This window comes from Desmodus rotundus, chromosome 1 (assembly GCF_022682495.2).
Source record: "Desmodus rotundus isolate HL8 chromosome 1, HLdesRot8A.1, whole genome shotgun sequence".
Classification (NCBI taxonomy): Eukaryota; Metazoa; Chordata; class Mammalia; order Chiroptera; family Phyllostomidae; genus Desmodus; species Desmodus rotundus.
In genome coordinates this window covers 90,936,784-90,960,400 of record NC_071387.1, presented here as the reverse complement: position 1 = coordinate 90,960,400, position 23,617 = coordinate 90,936,784, and the positions used below count along the sequence as shown (strand labels likewise).

Sequence of the window (23,617 nt, the reverse complement as noted above, 5' to 3'; positions counted from 1 at the left end):
TCCACATGTGAAATGGTGAGGCATGCTTGGAAAACACTCAGCATGGTGTCTGGTCCACAGTGAGTTCTTCAAGAAGGCAGCTATGTTATTACTGTTATTTGGGGTTATAACAAACCTTGATTGGGTCCTCATGATACAAAGAAAGAAGAAATGCTCACACTTTATAGATCTTCCAGCTGCTTGGTCTTGGTTAAGGGTTTGGTACATGACTTAGCCTCACAGAAGTTTCTTCTCCTTTCTCTGGAAAAGCTGTTGGTACTCTTTTCACCTGGCTGCAGGGGAGGCTGCTGAGGGCTCCATCTTCGGGTATGCTAGGGCCTGCCTGCTGTTCTCTGCCTCAGCACTCATCATGTGTTGAGTGCTGAATGCCTTTGAGCTGTCAGTCTTGACCTTGTAGTGAACTGAAACCTCATGAAGGTTTAATGGTGTAGAATTATTTTAGATGAATCAGACCCCCTTAATCAGATTTTCTGAGAATCATTGCTTTAAATACTTTATTTCATGAGTACTTATTTTGTACTTATGGGTAAGGCATTACTCTCAGCTCTGTGGGGAATGTATGCCTTCTGGCTTTAGTTTTATTCCCTTTAGGTATAATAAGGCATGCGTACATATTTTTAAAGGAAAAGGCCAAGGCTGTGTTAAAATAAATGATAAGTTAGCTATCCTTTCCGTGGCTGGGTAGCTGAGTTGGTGAGACAGTCATCCTGATATGCCAAGGGTGTAGGTTCGATCCCTGGTCAGGGCACATACAAGAATCAAACAAGGAATGCATAAATAAGTGGAGCAACAAACTGATGTTACTTTCTCTCTCTCAAAAAAAAAATCAATTAAAAAATTTTTAAAAAGAAAGGTATCGATTGTATGTTAAAAAAGATTAAGTGTCCTTTATTGATTACTTAATCTTTGCTGCTGTACTGATCACTTTAGACACTATCTACTTTGAATCTCATGACTGCCTGTTGAGGAAGGCACTACCATATTTTTGCTGTGTGTAATGCACACCCACGTTTTTGGTCCAAACTTCGAGGGATAAAAATATTTTGATTTTTAAATTTAATTATTTATTTATATTTAGAAACAAAACCAGGATTATTGTATTCCAGGATATTATTTTGCATATAGATATTGTTACTGCTTTCTGGAGTTACACTTTTAACGCATAAATTTAATAAAAGAATTAAAAACATTTGTATAGATACAGAATTAGTACTACCCATGTATAATGTGCACCCTTATTTTCCCCTAAAAATTTTGGACAAAAAAGTGCACACTATACATGGGAAAATATGGTGTTTTCCTAACGTTATAGTTGAGGAAACAGGCTTAGAGAACCCAAGGACATGTAAGTGATAAGGGATGGAATTAGCAATCTACATCATAAAAGGGGCAGGTAGTGCCCTGTCTGGTGTAGCTCAGTGGATTGAGCACCTGTGAAGAGAAGGGTCTCCAGTTTGATTCCCAATCAGGGCACATGCCTTGGTTGCTGGCCAGGTCCCCAGTTGGTGAATGAGAGAGGCAACTAATCTATGTTTCTCTTATACATTGATGTTTCTCTTTCTTCCTTACCCTCTCTCTGAAAATAAGTAGATAAAATATTTTAAAAAGGCAGGGGGGGCACTTCTGTCCAGGATGGGGGCGTAGGTAGACACACTGTGCCTCCTTGCACAACCAAAAGAAGGACAACAATGATTTAAAAAAAAAAAAACAACCAGAACTGACAGAAAATCGAATTGTATGGAAGTCGGCAACCAAGGAGATAAAGAAGAAACATTCATCCAGACCAGAAGGAGGGGCAGAGATGGGCAGCTGGGCAGAGAGGACTCGTGGCAAGGAGGTGGCTCGTGGACCCAGCGAGGTGGTGGATTGTGGAGCGGGGTGGGCAAAGCTGCAGCTGGCTGGCGAGGCAGCAGCTGGTGGACTGGGTGACAGACCTCGAAACCCAGAGTTCCAGCGCAGGGAAATAAAGCCTCAAACAGTGATTGAAAACACTTGTGGGGGTTGAGGTGGCTGAGGGAGAAACTCCCAGCCTCACAGGAGAGCTCATTGGAGAGACCCACAGGGTCCTAGAATGTACACAAACCCACACACTCGGGAAGCAGCACCAGAAGGGCCCAATTTGATTGTGGGTAGCAGAGGGAGTGACTGAAAACTGGCAGAGAGTGGAGCAAGTGCCATTGCTCCCTCTTGGACCTCTCCCCCACATACAGCATCACAGTGCAGGTACCAGCGTTACCCCGCCCTGGTGAACACCTTAGGCTCCACCTCTTTATGTAACAGGCACACCAAGACAAAAAAAATGGCCCAAATGAAAGAACAGATCAGAGCTCCAGAAAAAATACAACTAAGTGACGAAGAGATAGACACCTTATCAGATACACAGTTTAAAACACTGATCATCAGGAAGCTCACAGAATTGGTTGAATTTGGTCACAAATTAGATGAAAAAATGAAGGCTACGCTAAGTGAAATAAAGGAAAACGTACAGGGAACCAATAGTGATGGAAAGGAAACTGGAACTAAGATCAACGCTGTGGACCAGAAAGAAGAAAGAAACATCCAACCAGAAAAGAATGAAGAAACAAGAATTCAAAAAGATGAGGAGAGGCTTAGGAACCTCCAGGACATCTTGAAACGTTCCAACATCGGAATTACAGGGGTGCCAGAAGGAGAAGAGGAAGAGCAGAAAATTGAAAACTTATTTGAACGAATAATGAAGGAGAAATTTCCTAATCTGTCAAAGGAAATAGACTTCCAGGAAGTCCAGGAAGCTCAGAGAGTCCCAAAGAAGCTGGACCCAAGGAGGAATACACCAAGGCACATCATAATTACATTACCTAAGATTACACAGAAGGAGAGAATCTTAGAAGCAGCAAGAGAAAAGGAGACAGTTACCTACAAAGGAGTTCCCATAAGACTGTCAGCTGATTTCTCCAAAGAGACCTTACAGGCAAGAAGGGGCTGGAAAGTATTCAAAGTTATGAAAGGCAAGGACCTACATCCAAGATTGCTCTATCCAGCAAAGCTTTCATTTAGAATGGGAGGGCAGATAAAGTGCTTCCCAGATAAGTTCAAATTCAAGGAGTTCATCATCACCAAGGCCTTATTATATGAAATGTTAAAGGGATTTATCTAAGAAAAAGAAGATAAAAAAATATGAACAGTAAAAATGACAGCAAACCACACCTAAAACAAAAACAAAAGCAAACTAAGCAAACAACTAGAACAGGAATAGAACCACAGAAATGGAGATCACATGGAGGGTTATCAACAGGGGAGTGGGAGGAGGAAAGATGGGGAAAGGTACAGAGAATAAGTAGCATAAGTAGTAGGTAGAAAATAGACGGGGAGGGTAAGAATAGTATAGGGAATGTAGAAGCCAAAGAACTTATATGTATGACCCATGGACATGAACTATAGGGGGGGAATGTGGGGCGGGTGGTATGCAGGATGGAGTGGAGTAAAGGGGGGGAAATGGGACAACTGTAATAGCATAACCAATAAAATATATTTAAAAAAAAGGCAGGGGGAGATAGAATGTGGGACTTTAGAGGAGTAATAGAAAGAGCTATTGTTTTCTGGGTTGGGAGAAAAAAGATCAAGGGTAGCTTTAGGAAGAAGGGGCATTTATTTTATTTTTTTAAAAAATATTTTTTTAGAGAGAGGGGGAGGAAGAGAGAAAAAGAGGGAGAGAAACATCAGTGTGCAGTTGCTTCTCCTGTGCCCCCTACTGGGGACCTGACTCACAACCCAGATATGTGCCCTGACTGGGAATTGAACCAGGGACCCTTTGGTTCACAGCCTGATACTCAGCCCACTGAATCACACTAGCCAGGGCAAAGGTCATTTAAATTGGAACTCGAAGGGTAGAGAGGATTTTGAGAGGTGGGACATGGCGGAGGAGCTTTAAGGGGGAAAAAGGGGAGAGGTATATGAAAATTGATAATCCTATTCCTTCGCTTCCTCTGTTGCCTTCTTTTTCACTTAGAGTGGAATCCATGGGTGAGAAGATAGGTGATTACATGCCCTTAAAGTCTCACTGTTGAGCTGGGGAGATGTTAATGTGACTGCATTAAGGAAAAGTTAAACGCTAGTTAGCCATTGAGTCTTGAGTAATCAAAAGGGAGAAGAATTAACAGGGGCTGGCAGAGTAGGGGTAGAGGTTTTGGGGAGGAGACAGAAATTCAGATGGTCCTTGAACATCTGAGTACATCAGAAAGCTGACTCTGAGAATTAGCCCGTTTGCAGAGTTTGAAAGAGCTTCTCTGTCAGGACCAGTAAGATGCTCTTTGGAGAAGCTGGTAGACATGGATGATCTGGACAGTGGGGAGGAGGGAAAGTGTTATGAAGAAAGTCTCAGCAACTCCTTTGTAAGAGAATGTGGTCTGGTTTGGTCTGGTGTGGGGTTGGAGACGTGTGGGTGGGCATCCTTGTTGGGCTGCTGGACAGGTTTTCTCTGCAGTAGCAGCAGGAGGAGAAGAATAAGCTGCTACCGTCCATGCGGGAAAGACACATACAACTCCGGATTCCTGGGAGATTGAGCATTGCCCCTCCTTCAGTGGACCATGGTCTCATGTCAGGTTTCTGATAATCCCTCCTGCTCCAGGTATCTCCTGTCCCTGCCGTGTCCTGATGCCCTTTGATGTGCAATGTCCTCAGATTTCATTCAAGTATGAGTGTTTGAATGGAAGACCCTAGTATAATTGGATCGGGGTCCCTGGGAATGTGTACAGTAGCAGAGAGGGACAGCATTATGAGGAATGAAGGCGAGAAGATGTCTTCTGGTCGTTTTGTACAAGCTGCCAACACACAGAGAAGCTTCTTGCATAAGGTGGTCAGAAAGGATTTCAGTAAGCTAAGGCTTAGATTTAGGGGTATTGGCTTTTAAGGAGATGGTTGGGATGACCAGCTGGAGTCATCTAGGGCCTTAGTATGTTCATGTTCTCCTGTCACATAGCTATGAAACTTACAAGCAGCCTCCCATGTGCTGGCCTCTGCCCATCATCATTGTAGGACCACCGTGGGAAAGTCCTACCTGACGAGGGGTGTGAAGAAGGCCTTCGAAGGCCCACCCCTGCACTGGAAATGGAGCCCCTTTCAGGGCTATAGCTTGTCAACGAATGTGCTCATTCATTCAGTCAGCAAATATTCATTGAGGCCATGTCGTGTGCCAGAGACTCTGCCTGTGTGGTGACAGCACAGGTGTGGTCCTGTTCCTTTCAGCTGTCTGCCTGATGCCCTAGAGGTGTGATTTCATAGCCCTTCGCTATTATATTTATTTTTTGGGGGAAGAGGTCTCTGTTTCTTTCATTTATGCTTTCTTTAATTTTATTTTTTATTTACTTGGCAGATAAAGCCACAGACCCAAGCATGTCAGAACAGGATTGGTCAGCTATCCAGAATTTCTGTGACCAGGTGAACACTGATCCCAATGGGTAAGATGACTGTCACGCTTGACTCTGTGGGTACCTCAGACTAAGTGCATGCTGTTTTGTCTTGGGACTGTTTAACAGCTAGGCTTGCTTTCTTTTTTCCCTCCACGATCTACTGAGAACATTAGTTTTATAGATATAGCAAATTCATGTGGCTTTTAAAAAAACAAAATAGTCATTTTATAACTGGCAATTATTTTGAAAAATTTTAAGTAGTCTTATGAAACACTGACACTCAGGAGACCTGAATGTTATGGATAGAGTTAGCAATGTGCAATAGATCAGTGAATTTTCCATAATTTAAATGTAGCCTTTCTTCAGAAGAGGCAGGAAAAAGGCAAAATTGTGTTGAATTCTGTTTCCAAAGCGTCTCAATAGGAAATGAAGAATTCAGATTTTTAAAAAAGATTTTATTTATTTATTTTTATACAGAGGGGAAGGGAAGGAGAAAGAAAGAGAGGGAGGGAAACATCAGTGAGTGTATGGCTGCCTCTTGCATACCCCACACTGGGAAACCTGGCCCACAACCGAGGCATGTGACCTGACTGGGAATTGAACCAGTGACCCTTTAGTTCTCAGGTTGGCACTCAATCCACTTAACCACACCAGCCAGGGCCCAGATGTTTAATCTGCATATTACTGACTATTCAGCATTGGGAAATGGGCAGAAAGTTTGATCATATTGTCTAGTCTATTTGACAACAAATGGGGTGTGTGCTGCTTATGACCTAGCTACCCACATGCCTGGGTCTGTCTGCTCAGCTTGGAGTTTGGGGGTGGATGGGTTGCGAGGTGTGATATGCTCTAGACAGCAGCAGTTGCAGGAAAGGTAGGTGGGGGTTGGCCTCCTTCAGAGGCTTGTGAATGGACTGCATGCCAGTTACAGTCCATCTCTGCTGTGGGACCAGAGCTCCTGGAAGGGAGGTGACTTTACGGAGCACACTTAGCCAGACTGAGTAGTTTTTCCCTGTCCATCCAGAGTCCCTCTATCTTTGTTTCCCCTTAGCCCCATCCATGCACCCTGGCTGCTGGCCCACAAGATCCAGTCTCCACAAGAGAAAGAAGCTCTTTATGCCTTAACGGTGAGTTTGACCTATAGCCTCGGCTCTCCTGTCCTGAAGCCAGAGAGAGCTGGGCCCCAGTCCCATTTCAGTGTGGTGGGGAGCCTGAGAGGTGCATCTCACAGGCCATGAGAAAGCAGACCACAGGGAGGTTGGGCTCCGATTGCCCCAGCCTAGGTCTGTTTCTAGGTAGCAGCACCAAGCCCGCTTTGGGAGAAGGAAAGGAAGGTTTTATTTCCCTTTGTTCTTTATAGTCCAGGCCTGTCAAGTTCAGTGCCCACAGGGCCAGACTGGTGATGTAAATGAGTGAGCCAGTGGGTGAGGATCACAGTCATGGAGACCACATGCCCAGTCAATGGAGGGTGGCTGCAGTGTGGCACCAGCTAGCCATTGTCAGGCATGAGTTTGGGCCCATATTTGCTAGGACTTCCTGTTTTTTAGGAGAAACCATAAATCCAGATTTTTATATGAATTCTCTGAATGTTTGATGTTGGTAACTAATTTGAAATGTTAAACAGTAGTGTGGACCAAAGAAAACATGTGTAGGTTCCACTTGCAGGGAACATGTGGCTTGGCAGTTCACAGCACTTACATACCAAATGTTGTCTCTGAGGGGAAGGGATTCATCTGTCTGAAGGTGGGGTGACTTCCTTCAAAGGTAGTGTGACCTCAGGGTACATATCTCACTGACCTGTTTCCTGGGCATAAACCTGTCAGATACAGCAGGATCAAATATGTGCTTTTCAAAAACATCTGAAAATATTCTCCCTTCTCCCAAACTTCAGTGTCCTTATAGTCCTAAGTAAACACTAGCCCTGGTTCCAGCAAGTGCTCATTGGATTTGAGATGAGCCTGGAACCAGTGATTTCCCCATTCTCATGGGAGTCCTGTGTCTGTGCAGGTGCTGGAGACATGTGTGAACCACTGTGGAGAGAAGTTCCACAGTGAGGTGGCCAAGTTCCGCTTCCTGAATGAGCTGATCAAAGTGTTGTCCCCAAAGGTGAGTACACTGGTCTTGGCCCTGTTTACTGTACTGCACCTGGCCCAGCCTTTAAACTTCAAAGGCAGGCCCATTCCTGGACAGACCCTGCAGCCTGTCTCAGGTTTGAGAGGGAGCTGTGAGAGGAAGCCCTGCATGGAAAAGCTTTCTTCTCCAAGGTCTAGGATGACCTTGCTGATTCCTGCCCTCCATTGTTAGCATTTTCAAATTATTCTCCGTTTAAAAATGGTCTTGTGTATGGGTGGCCTAGAGGGGGTGAGGAACTCTAGCTTGGAGCACAGGTTTCCTGACAGAGAGAGCAAGAAATATCAGGTGTGACATTAAGTTTCATATCACCTCTTGCCTTGTGCTCCGTGCCTTTTCTCCTAGCACCTGTCTTAGCTCTGCCATTCTTGGGTAACTGACATGGATGGAGCCTTGCTGCTTCCCAACAACAGTTCTGTTGATACCAGCTGAATGTCCTATAATTTAATTCAGTGCAGTCCTGACACTAACTACCCAGAGCTGAGTGCAGACCCTCCGTGTTCAGGACTCAGTCATACCTAGACTACGCCTAATTTAAACATCAGCCATGAGTCTCATTGCTCTTCTGCCTAACCAATTACAAATTTGGGGGTTCTCATCACCACCTCCACAAGGTTCCATAATTCAACAGAAAGAATCAAAGAACACAGGAAAGCACTGTACATATTATAATGGGTACAAATGGAAGAGATACATAGGCCAAGGTCTTAGGGGGAAGGGAAGCGGAGCTTACATGCCTTTTCCTTGTGGAATCCAAGCACATTACCTTCCCAGCACATCTGTGTGTTCAGTCAGGTAGCTCTGTGAGCCTTGTTTCATAGTTTTTACCTGGAGTTCTAGTATGTAGGCATGATTGATTAAATCATTGACCAAGTGATCGCGCTCACTCTCTAGCCCACCGCTGCCCTCCGCTGGGGGTTGAATAAAGCTGCAAGTTTCAACCCTCCAGTGACAAGGTTGGTCTTTCTGGCATACTCGACCCCTCCCTTGAAACTAAGTGCCCACCCTGAGTGGTTAGCTTAAACTCAGGTAAGGTCCAAGGGGGCTTATTGTGAATACCAAAAGATTCCTATCTCTCAGGAAATTTCAAGGGCTTTTGAAACTCTGTGCCAGGAACTGGAGATAAAGTTCAAACATACTCTTTTATTATTTCACACTTGTTCCAGTCAATAAATGAATGTTCCCAGTGACTCTAACCTAGGCCAGTATATGGCGGGTTTTAATTTTAGCTGTTTTCGAGCTTGACTCCTTGAAAGCCAGAAAGAGCCCTCAGTCTTGGGCTAGGTGATTTGACCTCTCGCTGTGCCTCAGCTCTCAACCAGCTTTGTGGGGCTCGCCTCTCTGGGCCTTAGCAGCCGTCTCTATTGTACTACTGTGGGCTGGGTGCTCTACTAAATTCCTTCCAGATCTGTAATTATCTTTCCTGCATGTTTTCAGTACCTGGGATCCTGGACCACAGACAAAGTTAAAGGAAGAGTCATGGAAATACTCTTTAGTTGGACAGTCTGGTTTCCAGAAGACATTAAGATCCGAGATGCTTATCAGATGCTGAAGAAACAAGGTCTGACTCCATTATTCATACTGTATTGCCTATCTCACAGTACTTGTTTCTTTTTGCTTTTTTGGTGTGTTTTGGAATTTTTTGGTAAAAACTGAACATCTTGTATAGAACAGAGGAGACTGAAACAAGTGATTTCCAATATCCGGAAATGGGCAAACCTTTCCTTCTGGTGGGCAGGAGTCAAGCTGGGTTTGAGATTGTTCTTGCTGTGGTTACCTGTGCTACACCAGATTTCAGATTCCTCCAACATTAGCTTGTGTTTAGGGTGGGGGCTGATTTGCTAGATTTTTTCTCAATATCTGCTTCACTCTTAGCATGAGGTCTTTCTTTAGTCAGTACCTCAGAGAGGGTCTTATTCCCTTGCCTTTCCTGACAGTAGGTGGTCCATTGTTAGTTGTTATTCAGTGGTGGTGTCATCATCTCTGCTCTGACTAGGCCTCAGTCTTAGGCAGGCGTTGTGTCCCTGGACTCATGAGAGACAGACACAGACACTGACACCTCCAGATGTTCTCTATTCACTTGCAAAGTTATGAATTTGTATGCTGTCCATGCCTTTCTGTGTCCTGTGTGGAAGCTGGGTGTCCATGTTCCTCTCCCTTGGGCTCTGTAGAGATAGGAACTAGATTCAGGATGGACTGTTTTCCTCTGTCACATGTACTCAATGTTTTTAGGAGTGTCAGGGATCCCACTGTACCTTTTGGGCCCTGAGATATGTATCTGCACAAAATAATCAGTGTTTTTACATCATAGAGCCCGTTTACCACTAGCCATAGGCTCTGGTTCTGCTCTCAGTAGGCTCTGATGTCTTTGTGCTGGTCCCCTGGGTTCTCTGGAGGGAGGATGTGGATTATAGACCCTGGGTGTATTCATTAAGGCTATTGACAATATTTCCTAGCTGGACTGTTTCCCCTGTACATTTTCCCTGTAGCTGGACATTAGGAACCAGGGTCTATACGGGTTTATACTGCTGAAGTCAGTGGGTACCCATACCAATATCATCAATTCATGAATTGCATGTTTCAGGAATCATAAAGCAAGATCCTAAACTACCGGTAGATAAAATCTTGCCTCCACCTTCTCCCTGGCCCAAGAGCTCCATCTTTGATGCTGATGAAGAAAAGTCAAAGGTAAGGAGCTCTTCCCTGACCTTGGTGGCCTACCTGGAATCTAATCAGACCCCTTCTTTAGGGACTCCCTTCAGATATCCCTGGAATGTCTTCAGAACCCTTGAACCAAAGTGTGGGAGAATATGGTAAGGGGGCTAGTGAGTTCTCTCTGGAGCAGATTTTTATGAGTGAGATAGCATAAGGTCTGTGTATTTTCTGTAGTGTTGATGGTCGGTGATATCCAGTCTGTGTGGTATTGGGAAAGATGTTGGGGAGGAAATAGTCCATTGTATGTTGGTTCAGGTCTTTTTAGTGCCAGTAAGCCTGCTCCCACCCATTTTTCTTTTACTACTGCATCCCAGAATCAGTAAAGTCTGTATAAGTCTGCATCCTCAGACATCAGTAAACAGAAGGAAGGGAAGGAAGGTGGTCAAAACCCAGGCCAAGACCTGGGGTAACCCTAGAGAATCAGTCGTGGCAGTACTTTGGGTCATTCCTGGTCTAGCTCATGCACAAGGTCTGTTACGTATCGTGCTAGGAAAGCTCCAGGCCATATGTGTCTCTCTGTGGTACCCATTGCCTTCCAACTGTACTTTTGTTCCCTTGGATCCAGGTGTTCAGTGGCCATGCATCCCTGTACGCAGATGAGCAGGGCTGTGCTAGGTTTTGCTGCCTTTCTCTCTGTCTCCTCTCCTGCTGGTTTCTTACAGTTGTAGAGGGTGGTAGAAGCAAGGGAAGATGTAGGTCATGGACTTCTGAGAAAGAGGAGAATCCTGAGTCACTTTGGGAAATCTGCCTACACTCTCTGGAGCTCAGTATCCCCATCTTTCCTGCCATCCATTCAACAAAGATAGAGTGACTCCTATGTGCTAGGTGTTCTGCTAGGCATTGGGAGTCACATCACCAAGGTCTGTTACAATGTAGAGTCCATGGTTCAGGACAACTCGGCACTGTTGACACTTGGGCAAGGTAGTTTTCTTGTTGGGGCTGTTCTGTGCATTGAAGGGTGTTCACAGCATCCCTGGACTCTACTCATTAGATGCCAGTAGCATCCCTACTTGTGACAACCAAAGTATCTCCAGACTTTGCCAAATATCATCCTCCACCTTCCTACTCCATTGAAAGCAGTGCCTGTGGAGATAGTGGTAGTACATGATTATGTGACTGCAAGGATTTGGTCAGATAATGCATATGAAATATATGAGCTCCTATTGTTGTGGTTAACTTTTCTATTGCTGATGCCACACACTAATCTTTTGACACAGAGGGGATTAGCTGCCTCTCTTTCTGTTCACCTTCAGCTTCTATCAAGGCTTCTGAAGAGCAGCCACCCTGAGGACCTGCGGGCTGCGAACCGGCTGATCAAGAGTTTGGTCAAGGAGGTGGGTGTTTTTCCACTGGGTTCTGCACAACCAGCCTGGGACTAGAGCTGCACAGTGTGTGCGTGCACGTGTGGTGGTGTAGACGCACAGTTATCTGGGGAGGACGTGGCCTCCTGTTCTGAGCTGGCAATCAGCCATGGGCTCCCTGAGGGCAGCAGGTGGTGACTGGAAGCAGGGACCACGCTATGTGCTTTCCACGTGCTTCCATTCAGGAGTGCAAAGCATTTCACAGACATCATTTTCTATCCCAGTGACAGGTACTGTGTGGACAGCATCCAGGTTTGGGAATCTGTTTTTCAGAGAGTTATGGCTGATGGTACAAAGCAGGGGCTTGCTAGGCCCCCAGCTGCACTGTCTTCCCCAGGAACCCTGGCTTTGAGGACTTCTGCTGCTGAGTGAACATTCCCTCCACTCAGTGTTTAGTGATTTCCCCGAGGTTGCTCTCCACAGTTCAGTGCCCACTTCTCTCCCCTGTTCAGGCTTTATCTAGGGCCCTGCCCCTCAGTGCCATCCTCTTCTTTCTCCCAAAGGAGCAGGAGCGATCAGAGAAGGTATCCAAGAGAGTAAGTGCTGTGGAGGAAGTGCGGAGCCATGTGAAGGTGCTGCAGGAAATGCTGAGCAGGTACCGCAGGCCAGAACAGGCCCCACCAGACCAGAAGGCCCTGCAGGTACTGTTCTCTAAACATAAAAAAATAAATAAGTAAAAAATTCAAGAGTAACTGAGTATAACCGACATACTAGAAAATCGCACATATTTATAGTGTACTGTATGTGTGTTGGTGTGTCCATCTGTGCAGCCATCACCACAATCAAGAATTCTTTAGATCCTGGATGCAAGTCCCTTGTGAGACTATTTTTTCCCACTCTGTGGGCTGTCTTTTCACTGTCTTAACTGTATTTTGAAGCAAAAGGTTTTAATTTTGAAGTTGAATTTGCCTTTTTTTGGTTGTTGTTCCTGGTGCTCTGACATCATATCTGACACACCACCACCTGCTAAGTAGCCAGCCACTCAGTCTGTCTGGAGCTCGGCTTTCTGCCCTTCTCTGCATTCTAGCTTTTTATGCTTCACTGCACAGGAGAGACCCTTCAGAAAGTTTACCTGTCCTTCTGTCTCATGAGGCTAGCAGAAATGAACTAGTCTTTCCCAATACCAAATTCCTGAGAGAAAAATCTATTTGGCTAGTGTGACTCATGTATCTGTCTACCTGGGTCAGTCAGCTGTGACTGGGATTAGACAGAGTTACAGAGAAACCTGTGCTGGTCTTCCTCTGTGACTGGAGGGGACTGCTCAGAAGGGTTGGGAGCCCGGACCAGGGAGACACTGCAAAACTGATCTTCTGTGGTAAGGTTGTGTTACCAGACCATTTCTGCATTGGGGGTGCCCCTGCCTTGGCACAGTCCGGGACCTTTTGTGTATCAGGCAACCTCCAGGTTCTTGACTCCTGAAGGAAAAAATTTAAGACACCAGTCCAGGTGAAGTGAAAGTGAATTTATTAAAGCTTAGGACAGTGAGGCAAAAGAAGGGTCTTTTGAGACAGTATCCAGGGTGAGCCTAGGACAAGCTGCTGCTGCCTACTGCTTCCCTGGGTGCAAGTCTTGTCCAGGACCCTTAGAACTTAGGATAGAAGAAGTAAAGTACATACCTGAGGGAAGTGGGGCTTGGTCATGCTCAAAGAAGAGCGTGGGCTGGTGTCCTTTGTCCTGAGCATTTCATCTGTTTTCTGTTGGTGGGGATTGCACAGGGGATCCCACCCAGTGGAGGATCTCAACAGAATGTTCATTACACTTCATGAGGTCGCTTTGCATGCTCTGCTCTGTTGAAATGAGCACATAAGAGGGTCTGTGGTCATTTTCTGGTCAGTTTTACCTTTGTTTTGGTTTAGTGTGTATCTAACTGGTTTTTGTTGTCTACCTCCCTATGATGGTTTAAACCATCTGCTCTTAGGCATCTTCAGTTAGGGAGGGTAGGGTCTTGTGATTTATTAGCTGGCTGTTAATTAATTGTTCAGCCATTTCAGCCCTTTGTTTTAGTCATTTGTCTCAGTTTTCCGCATTCCACTTGCCAGGGAATTTTCCTATTTTTTTACTAACCTGCCTCAGCTGTGCCAGAGCCCCTCAGGAGGGTTGGCACTTTGCTGTTCTAAACAGCACAGTTTTTCCCCAGCCAGGATAATAGCCAGCGAAGAGGTAGGAGAGATGCAGCAGGAAAGAAAACTTCATCTTTATAATGGATAAAACTGATGTTGGAAAATGTGGCAAATAAGTATTGGCCAGTGGCTTCCTGATACTGAACCCTAGAATCAGGCAGGTTTACCTACCACCTAGGATGTTTATGACACACCACTGTCTTTCCCACCAGGGATTTCTTCTTTAACACTTAGATCAGGCAGGAGCAGGGCTGAAAGTGGGCTTCCATATACTATAAGCAGGTAGCACTCAAGAGCAAAGTGGTAAAAACAGAAAACAAAAAGTAGGAGAGCAAAGTGGGAAGAAGGTGTTCCTTTCTGCTTCTCTCCCAGACTCACCTGTTGGATATATTATTTCACCAGCCCCAGGGAGAGGGGCTCGAGTGTTAACTTAGTTAATTGAGCTCCCTTGCAGGGAAGGAAGCTTGAGATGTGCAGAAGCTGTATCTCCTCCTCAGCAATATGTGGGTGGTCAAATATTCTGGAACACTCTCCCTGTGATGCCAGGGATGAGATTTCTCAGATGTTGGGGGTGGGGGCAGTCATGGGAATGGAGTGTTGCTGTAAAGGGAAAATTGGCATTGGACAGCAGCCGGCTGGGGAGTCACTGCAGAGTTCCATGGTGGGGGGTGGGGGGGGTGGGTGTGGTCCTCCATTGCTAAAACTGTTCTTGCCAAGGCAAGGGAAGGGAGCTTGAAGAAGAGAATGCTGTACACTGACGTGGTACAGAGCTAAGATTCTGAGCTAAGATCTTATCACCGTTTTAACTATTGTCTTAAAAAAATTCCCATACAATTGTAGCCTAAACTGTTTCTGAAACGGTAGCTGCTGTGTTACTGCAAAGCTGCAGTCATGCATTTGGGGCTGATTAAGGAGAACTCATGAAGCACAGATCCTGCTACTTACTTAGGAAGGCCCTGGGCCTCCCTGTGGGTCCTGGATGTATGGTGAACTAAGCTCTATTTCCCAGGCTGTGTATGAGAGGTGTGAGAAGCTGCGGCCCACCCTGTTCCGGCTGGCAGGTGACACCATTGATGATGACGACGCACTAGGTAATGGTTCTTTTTCTCTTGGTGCAAGTAGCACCCCAGTTGCAAAGCAGACATGCTGCTTCCTGTTGTGCCTCTGTGGTGCCAGGAACATGGCAAAATGGACTTTTGGGTTTCCGGTGTTGGGCTTAGGAAAGACATGGCCTAAGTTGACTTAGAACTGCTTTCTAGAAAAATCTAGCCTTGAGCAAGTCAGCAGCTGGTCTGAAAGCATAGGAAGGGGGAAGAAATGTACCATGTAGATTGAGTGTGAGGGTAAGAGAAGAAAGAGAAAATACTGCTGATAGCTTGAAGAAAAGCTGGACATCCCACAGAGGCCAAGAAATGTTTGCCAGTGGTTATCTTGGAGGTCCCCCCATCCTGAGTGCCTTCAGGGGCTGGGTACGTAGCCTAAGGAGTCAGGCTGATAAGGGGAAGAGACAGTGGTAGGGAGAGTGGAGAATTTTAATACCTGAACCAGGGTATTAAAATACTTAAAGTTTTTAATTGAATATCTGAAAACACATCAAAAGAGGGGAATAATAGAATAAAATCTATGTACTTTTCAGCTATCAACAATGATCAACTTGTAACCAATCTTTAGATTTTGTTTCTTCTGTACCACTCTCCCCACCACTGCCATTCTGTTTTAAGCAAATTCCAAACATTTCCAAGTAATTAAATATTCAGTGTTCAGAGGTCCCTGGCGTTTTGCTCTTTAACCATCTCTTGCTCCCCTCCTTTTTAAACAGTTTGTTCTAAAGCAGATTGAAAAGAAAAGCCATACTTTGAAAGTGGTTGATATTTCCTAAGTCTTTCAATGGACAGCCCCCATTCTCTCCTTACTTTTTTGCATGAAAAACACATCCTTTCACTTGTACAGTTTCTCTTGGTCATAGTTTTCTGATGGCATCCCCATGGTGTTTAGCATGATATTTTTTAAATAAATTCCTGATATTTCTTATAAATTGGATTGGGAGCTTGATCAGATACAGGTTCAATTGGGGTAGGGGCAAGGGTAAGCAAGAGTACTTCATAAGTGGTGTTCAGGTGGCCCATGGTGTCTGGTTGGGGACAAGAAATAAATAGTTGGTCACTGCTGCCGAGTAATCTTCTGGCACTTTGGCCTGCATAGCCCCTGGTCCTGTGCTCTTTTCACTCTTTCCTGGGAGAGAGTTTTTGCAGGTAAGCCAGACCATGAGATGCTCATGTAGTTTTTGAAATCAGGGTATATTTTAAATTTTCAGGACATTTTATTTTGGACAGTAAATTTTCCTCAGGAATTCTTTTTTTTAAAAAGAGATTTTATTTATTTATTTTTAGAGGAGAGGGGAATGGAGAGAGAAGAGAAGGAGAGAAACATCAATGTGTGGTTGCCTCTTGTGTGCCTCCAACTGGGGACCTGGCCTGAAACCCAGGCATGTGCCCTGAGTGGGAATCCAGCTGGTAACCCTTTGGTTCGCAGGCCAGTGCTCAATCCACTGAGCCACACCAGCCAGGGCCTCCTCAGCAACTGACCTGTATTTAGATTTTTTAACAGTAGATTCATGTACCAATTTGTTCCCTACATACTTAAAAGTTTTTCAATAACTGAATAAAGTACCAAAATTTTTTTAATATTTATATTCACATTGACAAAATAGCTTTCTGTTTTAATTTTAGATTAATTAAACTAAAGTTTTAGTTCTTTAGACGATGGAGCCATATTTCAACTGTTGGCCATCATGTTGGACAGTACAGTATAGAAGGTGAAAAAATTTGGTCTCTCCTATATCTTTTTTTTTTTTTTTTTTTTTTAATTTTCAGAGAGGGGAAGGGAAGGAGAAAGAGAGGGAGAGAAATATCAATGTGTGGTTGCCTTTCATGTGCCCCCTACTGGGGACCTGGCCCACAACCCAGGCATGTGCCCTGACTGGGAATCGAACTTACGACCCTTTGGTTTGCAGCCTGTGCTCAATCCATTGAGCTACACCAGCCAGGTGGTTTCTCCTATATCTTTTTTTTTTTTTTTTTTAATATTGAGGGATTTATATTTTAAAATCATCTATTTTATTTTATTTAGTTTTTAGAGAGAGGGGAAGAGAGGGAGAAAGAGAGGGGAAGAGAGGGAGAAAGAGTGATGTGTGAATGATACATCCATCAGTTGCCTCTTAAATCCCCCCTACTGGGGACCTGGCCCGCAACCCATGCATGTGCCCTGACCAGGAATTGAACTGGTGACCTGTTGTTTGTAGGCTGGCACTCAGTCCACTGAGCCACACCAGCCAGGGCCCTCCTATATCTTGAGAACTGAAAGTGTTGGGGTTCAGGAATTGAGTGACTAGATGTAATAGAGGGGCCTGATCACATGATCTAGGGGGAAGGGGCTTAGATATACTGAATCTGGCAGAGCCATGTAATAGCTATTTTGTGGAATGGTTTAAAAAAGACTGAGGTTGTTGGTAGCCAAACCTGGGGATTCTGAGTTTTCTCTCATTCTTCAGTGGAGATTCTTCAGGCAAATGACCTTCTCACCCAGGGAGTTCTGCTGTACAAGCAGGTTATGGAGGGCCGTGTCATCTTTGGGAATACAGTGAGCAGCACAGTGGGAGACATACCTGTCTCCAGAGGTAAGTGCAGAGAGCCTCCCCCTTCCCTCTGCCTTGGTGCAGCCTGCAAATACCAGAAAAGAAATGACTCTCAGAATATTCTGGGTTATGATGTAGAAATGAGAAAACTTGACCTCTTTCTGTTTCCTGCAAGAACTGCCACACATGCCTTGATGAGTTGACTGACAGGCTGGACCCCAACTTTGGCTATAAACAGAGGCAGGTGGCTATATTGTGCCCAAGTTTATATTCCACTTCTCACAAGTGCATACTTATGGGAGCTGGAGACCAAGAAGGTGATATTTTTCGGTGGTTGCTGGTGCCAGGCAAGCTGCATCAGAATTATCTGTAATACTGGTTAAAATGCAGACTCTTAGGTCTCTGGCTTGCTCAGGATTGCTTATAGGTAGGCTTGGACGTTTGCATTTTTTATCAAGCACTGCAGGTGATTCTGATTGGCTGTGGTCAGAAGCCTCAAAAGGGCTCTGAACTGGAGAAGACAGCTCTGCTGTGTCCAGACCATCAGAGGAGGACTCTGGCTGCTGGGTGGGAAGGCAGTGCCTCTGGCTCCCTCACTCCAGATGCCAACTCAGGCTATATGTCAAGCCTTTCTCCTGAGCTTGTTCTTCTGGGGGTGTGTTGAGGGTGGGGAGGGTGGTACTGTCTTTTGATTGGAAGGAGGCCTGAGGGAAGCTGATAGGCTTTTAGGTGGAGACTTGGTACTTATTCTGACTGGCTTGCCTTCCTAAATCTGTTTCTAGTCTTTCAGAATCCAACAGGCTGCATGAGCAACTGCCTGATGGACTTGGAGGGAGACAGTGGATCTGAGCCAGCTGGGAACGTAGCACCATCTCTACTTCATCAGGACCTGGCAGCCTTAGGTGAGGGTGGTTGATTGGGGAGAGGTACGGAATGGTCCTGGCTCCCAGGGAGCGTGAGTAATTAAGCTGGTTCCTCTTGGGGAGAACATGCCTGTTCTAGAGGGAATTGGGTGTACTGGAAAGCTCAGAGAGGCCCTCTTTCACTTAGTCTCAGATCTGCCGTGGATGAGGTGAATGATTGGCTACTTTGCTTTGCCTAGGCTTTCTAAGTGTTCTAGAAAGGTTGGACATGGGGTCGCTCTCCAGCTCCTATCAGGTAGAGTTACTGTTGTGCATCTCTCTCTGTTCCTTCCTTGTAGGAATCAGTGATGCTCCAGTTACCAACAAGGTAAGGAAGCTCTTCTCAGGGGCCACAGAAGAGAGCAGAAGGGAGGTCCCTTGAACCTAGTGCTGTCTAGGGGAAGAGGGGGGCTACGGCATAGCCTAGGGGGTGCTTGCAGACTTGGAGTCCAAAGCCTCTTCCTCAGCTCTACTGTCTAAGCTTGGAGCCCCAGAGGGAAGAAGTCCTTTCCTTCTCATACCCCTACGCTCCTGCTTATTGAAGGTCTACTTGGAGTCATGTTTTCTTGCCCTTTCTTGCCTACCTGCATCAGGCAGTGAAATCAGCCTGGGCTGCAGTGGCTTTGGTGGGGTCAGGAGAGCTATGACGCGCTGTCACCATGGCTGGTGTCATTCATGCCCTGGCCTTATTTTATTTTATTGTTTTTATTTATTTTTGGTGTCCTGACTGGGAATCCAACCTGCGACCTTTTGCTTTGCGGGACGACACACAACCAACTGAGCCACACCAGTCGGGGCCTGGCCTTATTTTAGCCATTCCTGGTTTGGCAGGTTGCTGGGCAGAGCTGCTGTAAGGAAGAGAGGAATCCTGCCAGCACACTGCCAGGTGGTGGTGTTGAGAGCCCGTCGGCAGAAAGGAGCTTGCTGGACCTGCTCTCCTCACAGCCACCCTCGGGCCCTCTGTGAGTCTGTGGGTGGGGAGGGCGAGGAGGGCTCCTGTGTGCAGCTCATGCTGATGGCACCAGGGCTGGGGTGACCCTCCAAGGCAGGCAGAGCCCTCTGACTCTGGAGGGGCTTCTTTGCTTCCCCTCTTCTCCTTTTACTCCCATTATAAGTCAGGGAAGGAAACACTTTGGCCAGGACCTCTGGAGGTTTTGTTTAAGCAGTAGCAGCAGTAGATAATGATGTTTTTGTTGTGTATAGGTGGGTTTTTCTTTTCTGATTATTATTTAATTTGAAATGAAGCAAAATATGATCACTAGAGGAACAGTTAGTGTAGAAAGTCCCAAATATCAGCCCCTAAGACAATTTTGAATGTTCCTTCTTTGGTTTTTCTCTATACATGTAGTAATCTGTTACTCTCTCTTTCTTTTACACAAATGAGGTCATAATTTACAAACTATTCCACTGTGGTTTTTTTCATATCACGTTAATATCTTTAATATGTTTTCGTGTCAGTTTATATAAATTTGTTTCATTCTTTCTAGTAGTTATATGATGATTCATATATACACATATACATGTATTTAATCATTTTCTTCTTGTGGATCTTCACATAGTTTCCAGTTTGGAGGCACTTGGGTAGTGGTTACAGTACAGATTTCCTAAAAGTGGAGGTACTCCAAGCTATGAATATGAATACATTTCCCAAGATCCTGTCCTTTTGCCTTTTGAAATATTGGAGCAGTTTGCCTTCTCTCAACAGCATGAGTGCCCATGACCCTGGTGAAGAGAGACCACAGGGCTCTGGTGGCAGTAATGTGCCAGGTGGTCAGGTGGTCATACTTATTGCACCCAGAAGGGCTTTTTCCAGTTTACTTTCTCTACTGACTCCTTAGGGGCCAGTCATCATTCTGATTTTAGCAGGTTACTTCTGTCTGGACTTTATTTTTCCACAAATGTTTTCAATTTATATTGCAAATGGACAAAATGATAAAGAAATATGAATGAAGTGGTCCATGTAACTTAATGTTACCATCTATCTTCCTGCTTTACTTCACCTTGGTGATCACATGTGGGAAACTGAACCTGATGGAGCTGCTGTTGTCAGGGACAGCTTGACAACAGCAGGTATATTAATTACCTCACATATTCCACTAAGTGTTTTTCAAACATTTTTCTCATTTAATTCTTATGACACCGTTAGAAAACTGAGGCATAGGTTAAATTACTTATGTAAAGTCACATACCTCTAAAATATATACACATACCTATGTACATATATATGTTTCTTTTTTCCCCCCTTCTTAATTACAGATTCCTGGAATTCTTGCTAGTCTTGATTTTTTATTATTTTTTATTTTTGCAGGAATTATATTCCACATAAAAATATCCCCAAGGAAGTGCCACCAGGTACTAAGTCATCTCCTGGTTGGTCCTGGGAGGCTGGCCCATTGGCTTCATCCTCATCTTCCCAGAATACACCTCTGGCTCAAGTGTTTGTCCCTTTGGAGTCTGTTAAGCCCAGTAAGTACAGTTTTACCCTGTTTTTTTCCCTTCTATTAGATGTCTAGCTTTATCCCCTCTGGATTCATAGGAATGGCTCTTAAACTGGGGAAATTGAGTGGTGGAAATTTTGCCTCGGGGCAGAGGATAAGGAGGTGACTTCATGTCTTTTAGTTAATATTTTCCTGGATGTTTTCTCTCTCTTGGGGTGGACACAGTGAAGGGTATTGGCAGGTAGGATTTAATTAGGGTGCTTGAGTCTTCTTAGGGACACGATGTTCATTCATTTGGAATTCAAGAAGGTAATGTTCAGTGTGGCCTGAAATAACTCAGAAGAGGCAGAATTAGAGGAAGGGGACAATTTGGCTGGTGATTCTCCTCTTCTAGGGATCCTCATTAAGGCAAGAAAGTAGATGTTTCCTCCCTTATAAAGGAAAGGAAACTGAAGGCCCAGCTAAGTACAGTGACTGCCTATGCCCAGCACTAGTAGGTGAGCAGGGAACAACCGTGCTTTAGATCTTGGGCCTGACCCTCTTCTGTGGGCTCAGGGCCCTGCTGTGGCTTGGTGTGGTGCGGTCAGGCTACAGAGAGCCCTGGAACCAGGCAGAGGAAGTTATAAACAGTCAGTAAGCAGTGGGAGCCCTTTGCATACTTACTTTGTTAATTTTTGATTTAAAAATGATCCATGTTCAGCCCTGGTTGAGTGTCGGCCTGCAAAACAAAGGGTCGACAGTTTGATTCCCAGTCAGGGTACATGCCTGGGTTGCAGGCCAGGTCCCCAGTAGGGGGCATGTGAGAGGCATTAATGTTTCTCTACCTCTCTTTCTCCCTCCCTTCCCCTCTATAAATAAATAAATAAAATCTTTAGAAAAATAAAAATAATCCATGTTCAATGTTAGTTGACTGGTTTTGATGCTTGTGCTGTGGTTTTATAAAATGTTAACATTTGAAGATGCTGGGTGAAGGGTATATGGGAATTTTTTGTTACCTTTGTAACTTTTTATAAATCTTAAAATATTACAAAACAAAGTAAAAAATAATTAAAAGCAAAAAAATACATGTTCAATGTAGAAGTTTTAGAAAAGAGAATAGACCAGAAAATTAAAATCATCTGTACCATAATCACCCAGAGATGGAAGTTCTGTTAATGTCTTAATGTATTTTCTTTCTTTTCTTTCCCTCCCTCCTTCCTTCCTTCCTTCCTTCCTTCCTTCCTTCCTTCCCTCTCTCTTTCTCTTTCTTTCTTTCTTTCTTTCTTTCTTTCTTTCTTTCTTTCTTTCCTTTCCCTCTCTCTCTCTCTCCCCCTCTCTCTCTCTTTCTTTTCTTCCTTTCCTTTCCCCTTTCTTTTTTCCTTTTCTTTCCTTTCTTTTTTTTCTTTCTTACCCTCACCTGAGGACATGCTTATTGATTTTAGAGAGAGGGAAGAGGAGGGGGGGGGGGGGAGAAACATCGATGTGAGAGAGAAACATCGATGTGAGAGAGAAACATTTATTGGTTGCCTCTTGTACCTGCCCTGACTGAGGACACCAAACCTGCAACCCAGGCATGTGCCCTGACCCGGAATGGAACTTGTGACCTTTCTGTTTATGGGATGTTGCTCCATCCAATTGAGCCATACCAGTCAGGGCAACATTTAAACATTTTTGATCTGCATTGTCAAGCCTCCCTCCAGAAAGTTTGCCTTAACCCAGTACTCTCACCCATGATCCCTTGGAGGTATTCTCAGTCTTTGGATTCTTTGGCAGTTTCATTGTTAAACTATATTTTTATTTATTTTTAACTGTATTTTTATATTTGCATTTTAATAAATGATGGTTGGCATGAGACAAGGATTCATTAAAGTTTTTTTCCAGCTTGTTAGTCAGATATCTGCTATTTATTAATCGGCCACCGGTTTTGAAATACATGCTCTTAACATACTAAATCCTCACATTTGGGTCTGTTCTGCATGCTTTGGATTATACCATTTTGCTTGAATTTCTGTTTTGTACATATCTGAGTATTCGTTAATGCAAATAGCTGTTCCTCTTTTTGTTTTTAATAGTGAGTCTCACGGTCCTCCCCTCCCCCCGTACAACCAAATTAGCTTTAGCATCATTTCCTAGCCACATTAAAACAATCATTTTAGGATTTCTGTTGGAATGCCATTAAACCTGTTGATTTGAAAAGATCTGCTTCCTTTACAGTTCTGTGAAGTTGAATGTAGGAGAGGTGTGTATGTAGTCATACACAAGAGATGGGAAGGACAGAGGCCCAAATGTTAGCAGTGCTTATTTCTGGGGAGAATCAAAGGTGGTTTTTATTTTGTTCTTTAATATCCTGTATTTTCCATAGTGTTCATACATTATTTTGATCATAATCATATCTCCTTTTTGAAAAGTTCTTATTTAAAAAAAACAACCAAACACTTGGTAATGTGTTTAGGACGGTTGGATGGTGGGAGGGTCATAGGCATCCAACTAGAAGCAATGAGGACTTGGATTATGTCAGTGCAGAGGGTTAAGTCTAAGAGCTGCTGTGACTGGAGGAGTGACAGCATTTGGTGAGAATGTACATGTCTTCTTCAGGCTTGGTTGTCTGGGGATTGTAGCAGCACTAACCCTATTGGTTGGCCCTTCTCTACCAGGCAGCCTGCCTCCAGTCATCGTGTATGACCGGAATGGATTCCGAATTCTGCTCCACTTTTCTGAGACAGGGGCCCCGGGCCACCCCGAGGTGCAGGTGCTGCTGCTAACCATGATGAGCACTGCCACTCAGCCTGTATGGGACATCATGTTTCAAGTGGCTGTGCCAAAGGTGAGCCATCCACTGGCCAGATTCTTTGAGCTTGTCAATAAAGGCTCTCATTTCTGAGCACCAGGTCCGTTGCTGGGACGTTATCTATTAGTTAGGTATAAGAACAGAATCTTCACTTAAAGTCGTG

At 44.6% G+C, this 23,617-nt stretch overlaps 1 protein-coding gene across 3 annotated transcripts in view; it reads left to right on the top strand.

The window, feature by feature from the left end:
• Window positions 1-23,617, top strand: part of GGA2 (golgi associated, gamma adaptin ear containing, ARF binding protein 2) — a 37,261-nt gene that overhangs the window by 5,222 nt on the left and 8,422 nt on the right. For 2 of the 3 annotated variants that reach the window (XM_053926050.2, XM_053926055.2), the window contains 14 exons: window positions 5,351-5,435; window positions 6,439-6,514; window positions 7,395-7,493; window positions 8,955-9,078; window positions 10,102-10,205; window positions 11,450-11,566; window positions 12,097-12,234; window positions 14,723-14,804; window positions 17,264-17,389; window positions 18,130-18,249; window positions 18,549-18,577; window positions 19,081-19,211; window positions 20,558-20,715; window positions 23,321-23,490. In XM_053926050.2, the coding sequence (XP_053782025.1) occupies window positions 5,351-5,435; window positions 6,439-6,514; window positions 7,395-7,493; window positions 8,955-9,078; window positions 10,102-10,205; window positions 11,450-11,566; window positions 12,097-12,234; window positions 14,723-14,804; window positions 17,264-17,389; window positions 18,130-18,249; window positions 18,549-18,577; window positions 19,081-19,211; window positions 20,558-20,715; window positions 23,321-23,490 (1,559 nt within the window). The remainder of the gene's footprint in view (window positions 1-5,350; window positions 5,436-6,438; window positions 6,515-7,394; window positions 7,494-8,954; window positions 9,079-10,101; window positions 10,206-11,449; window positions 11,567-12,096; window positions 12,235-14,722; window positions 14,805-17,263; window positions 17,390-18,129; window positions 18,250-18,548; window positions 18,578-19,080; window positions 19,212-20,557; window positions 20,716-23,320; window positions 23,491-23,617) is intronic. The other variant, XM_053926052.2, reaches the window with a different exon arrangement.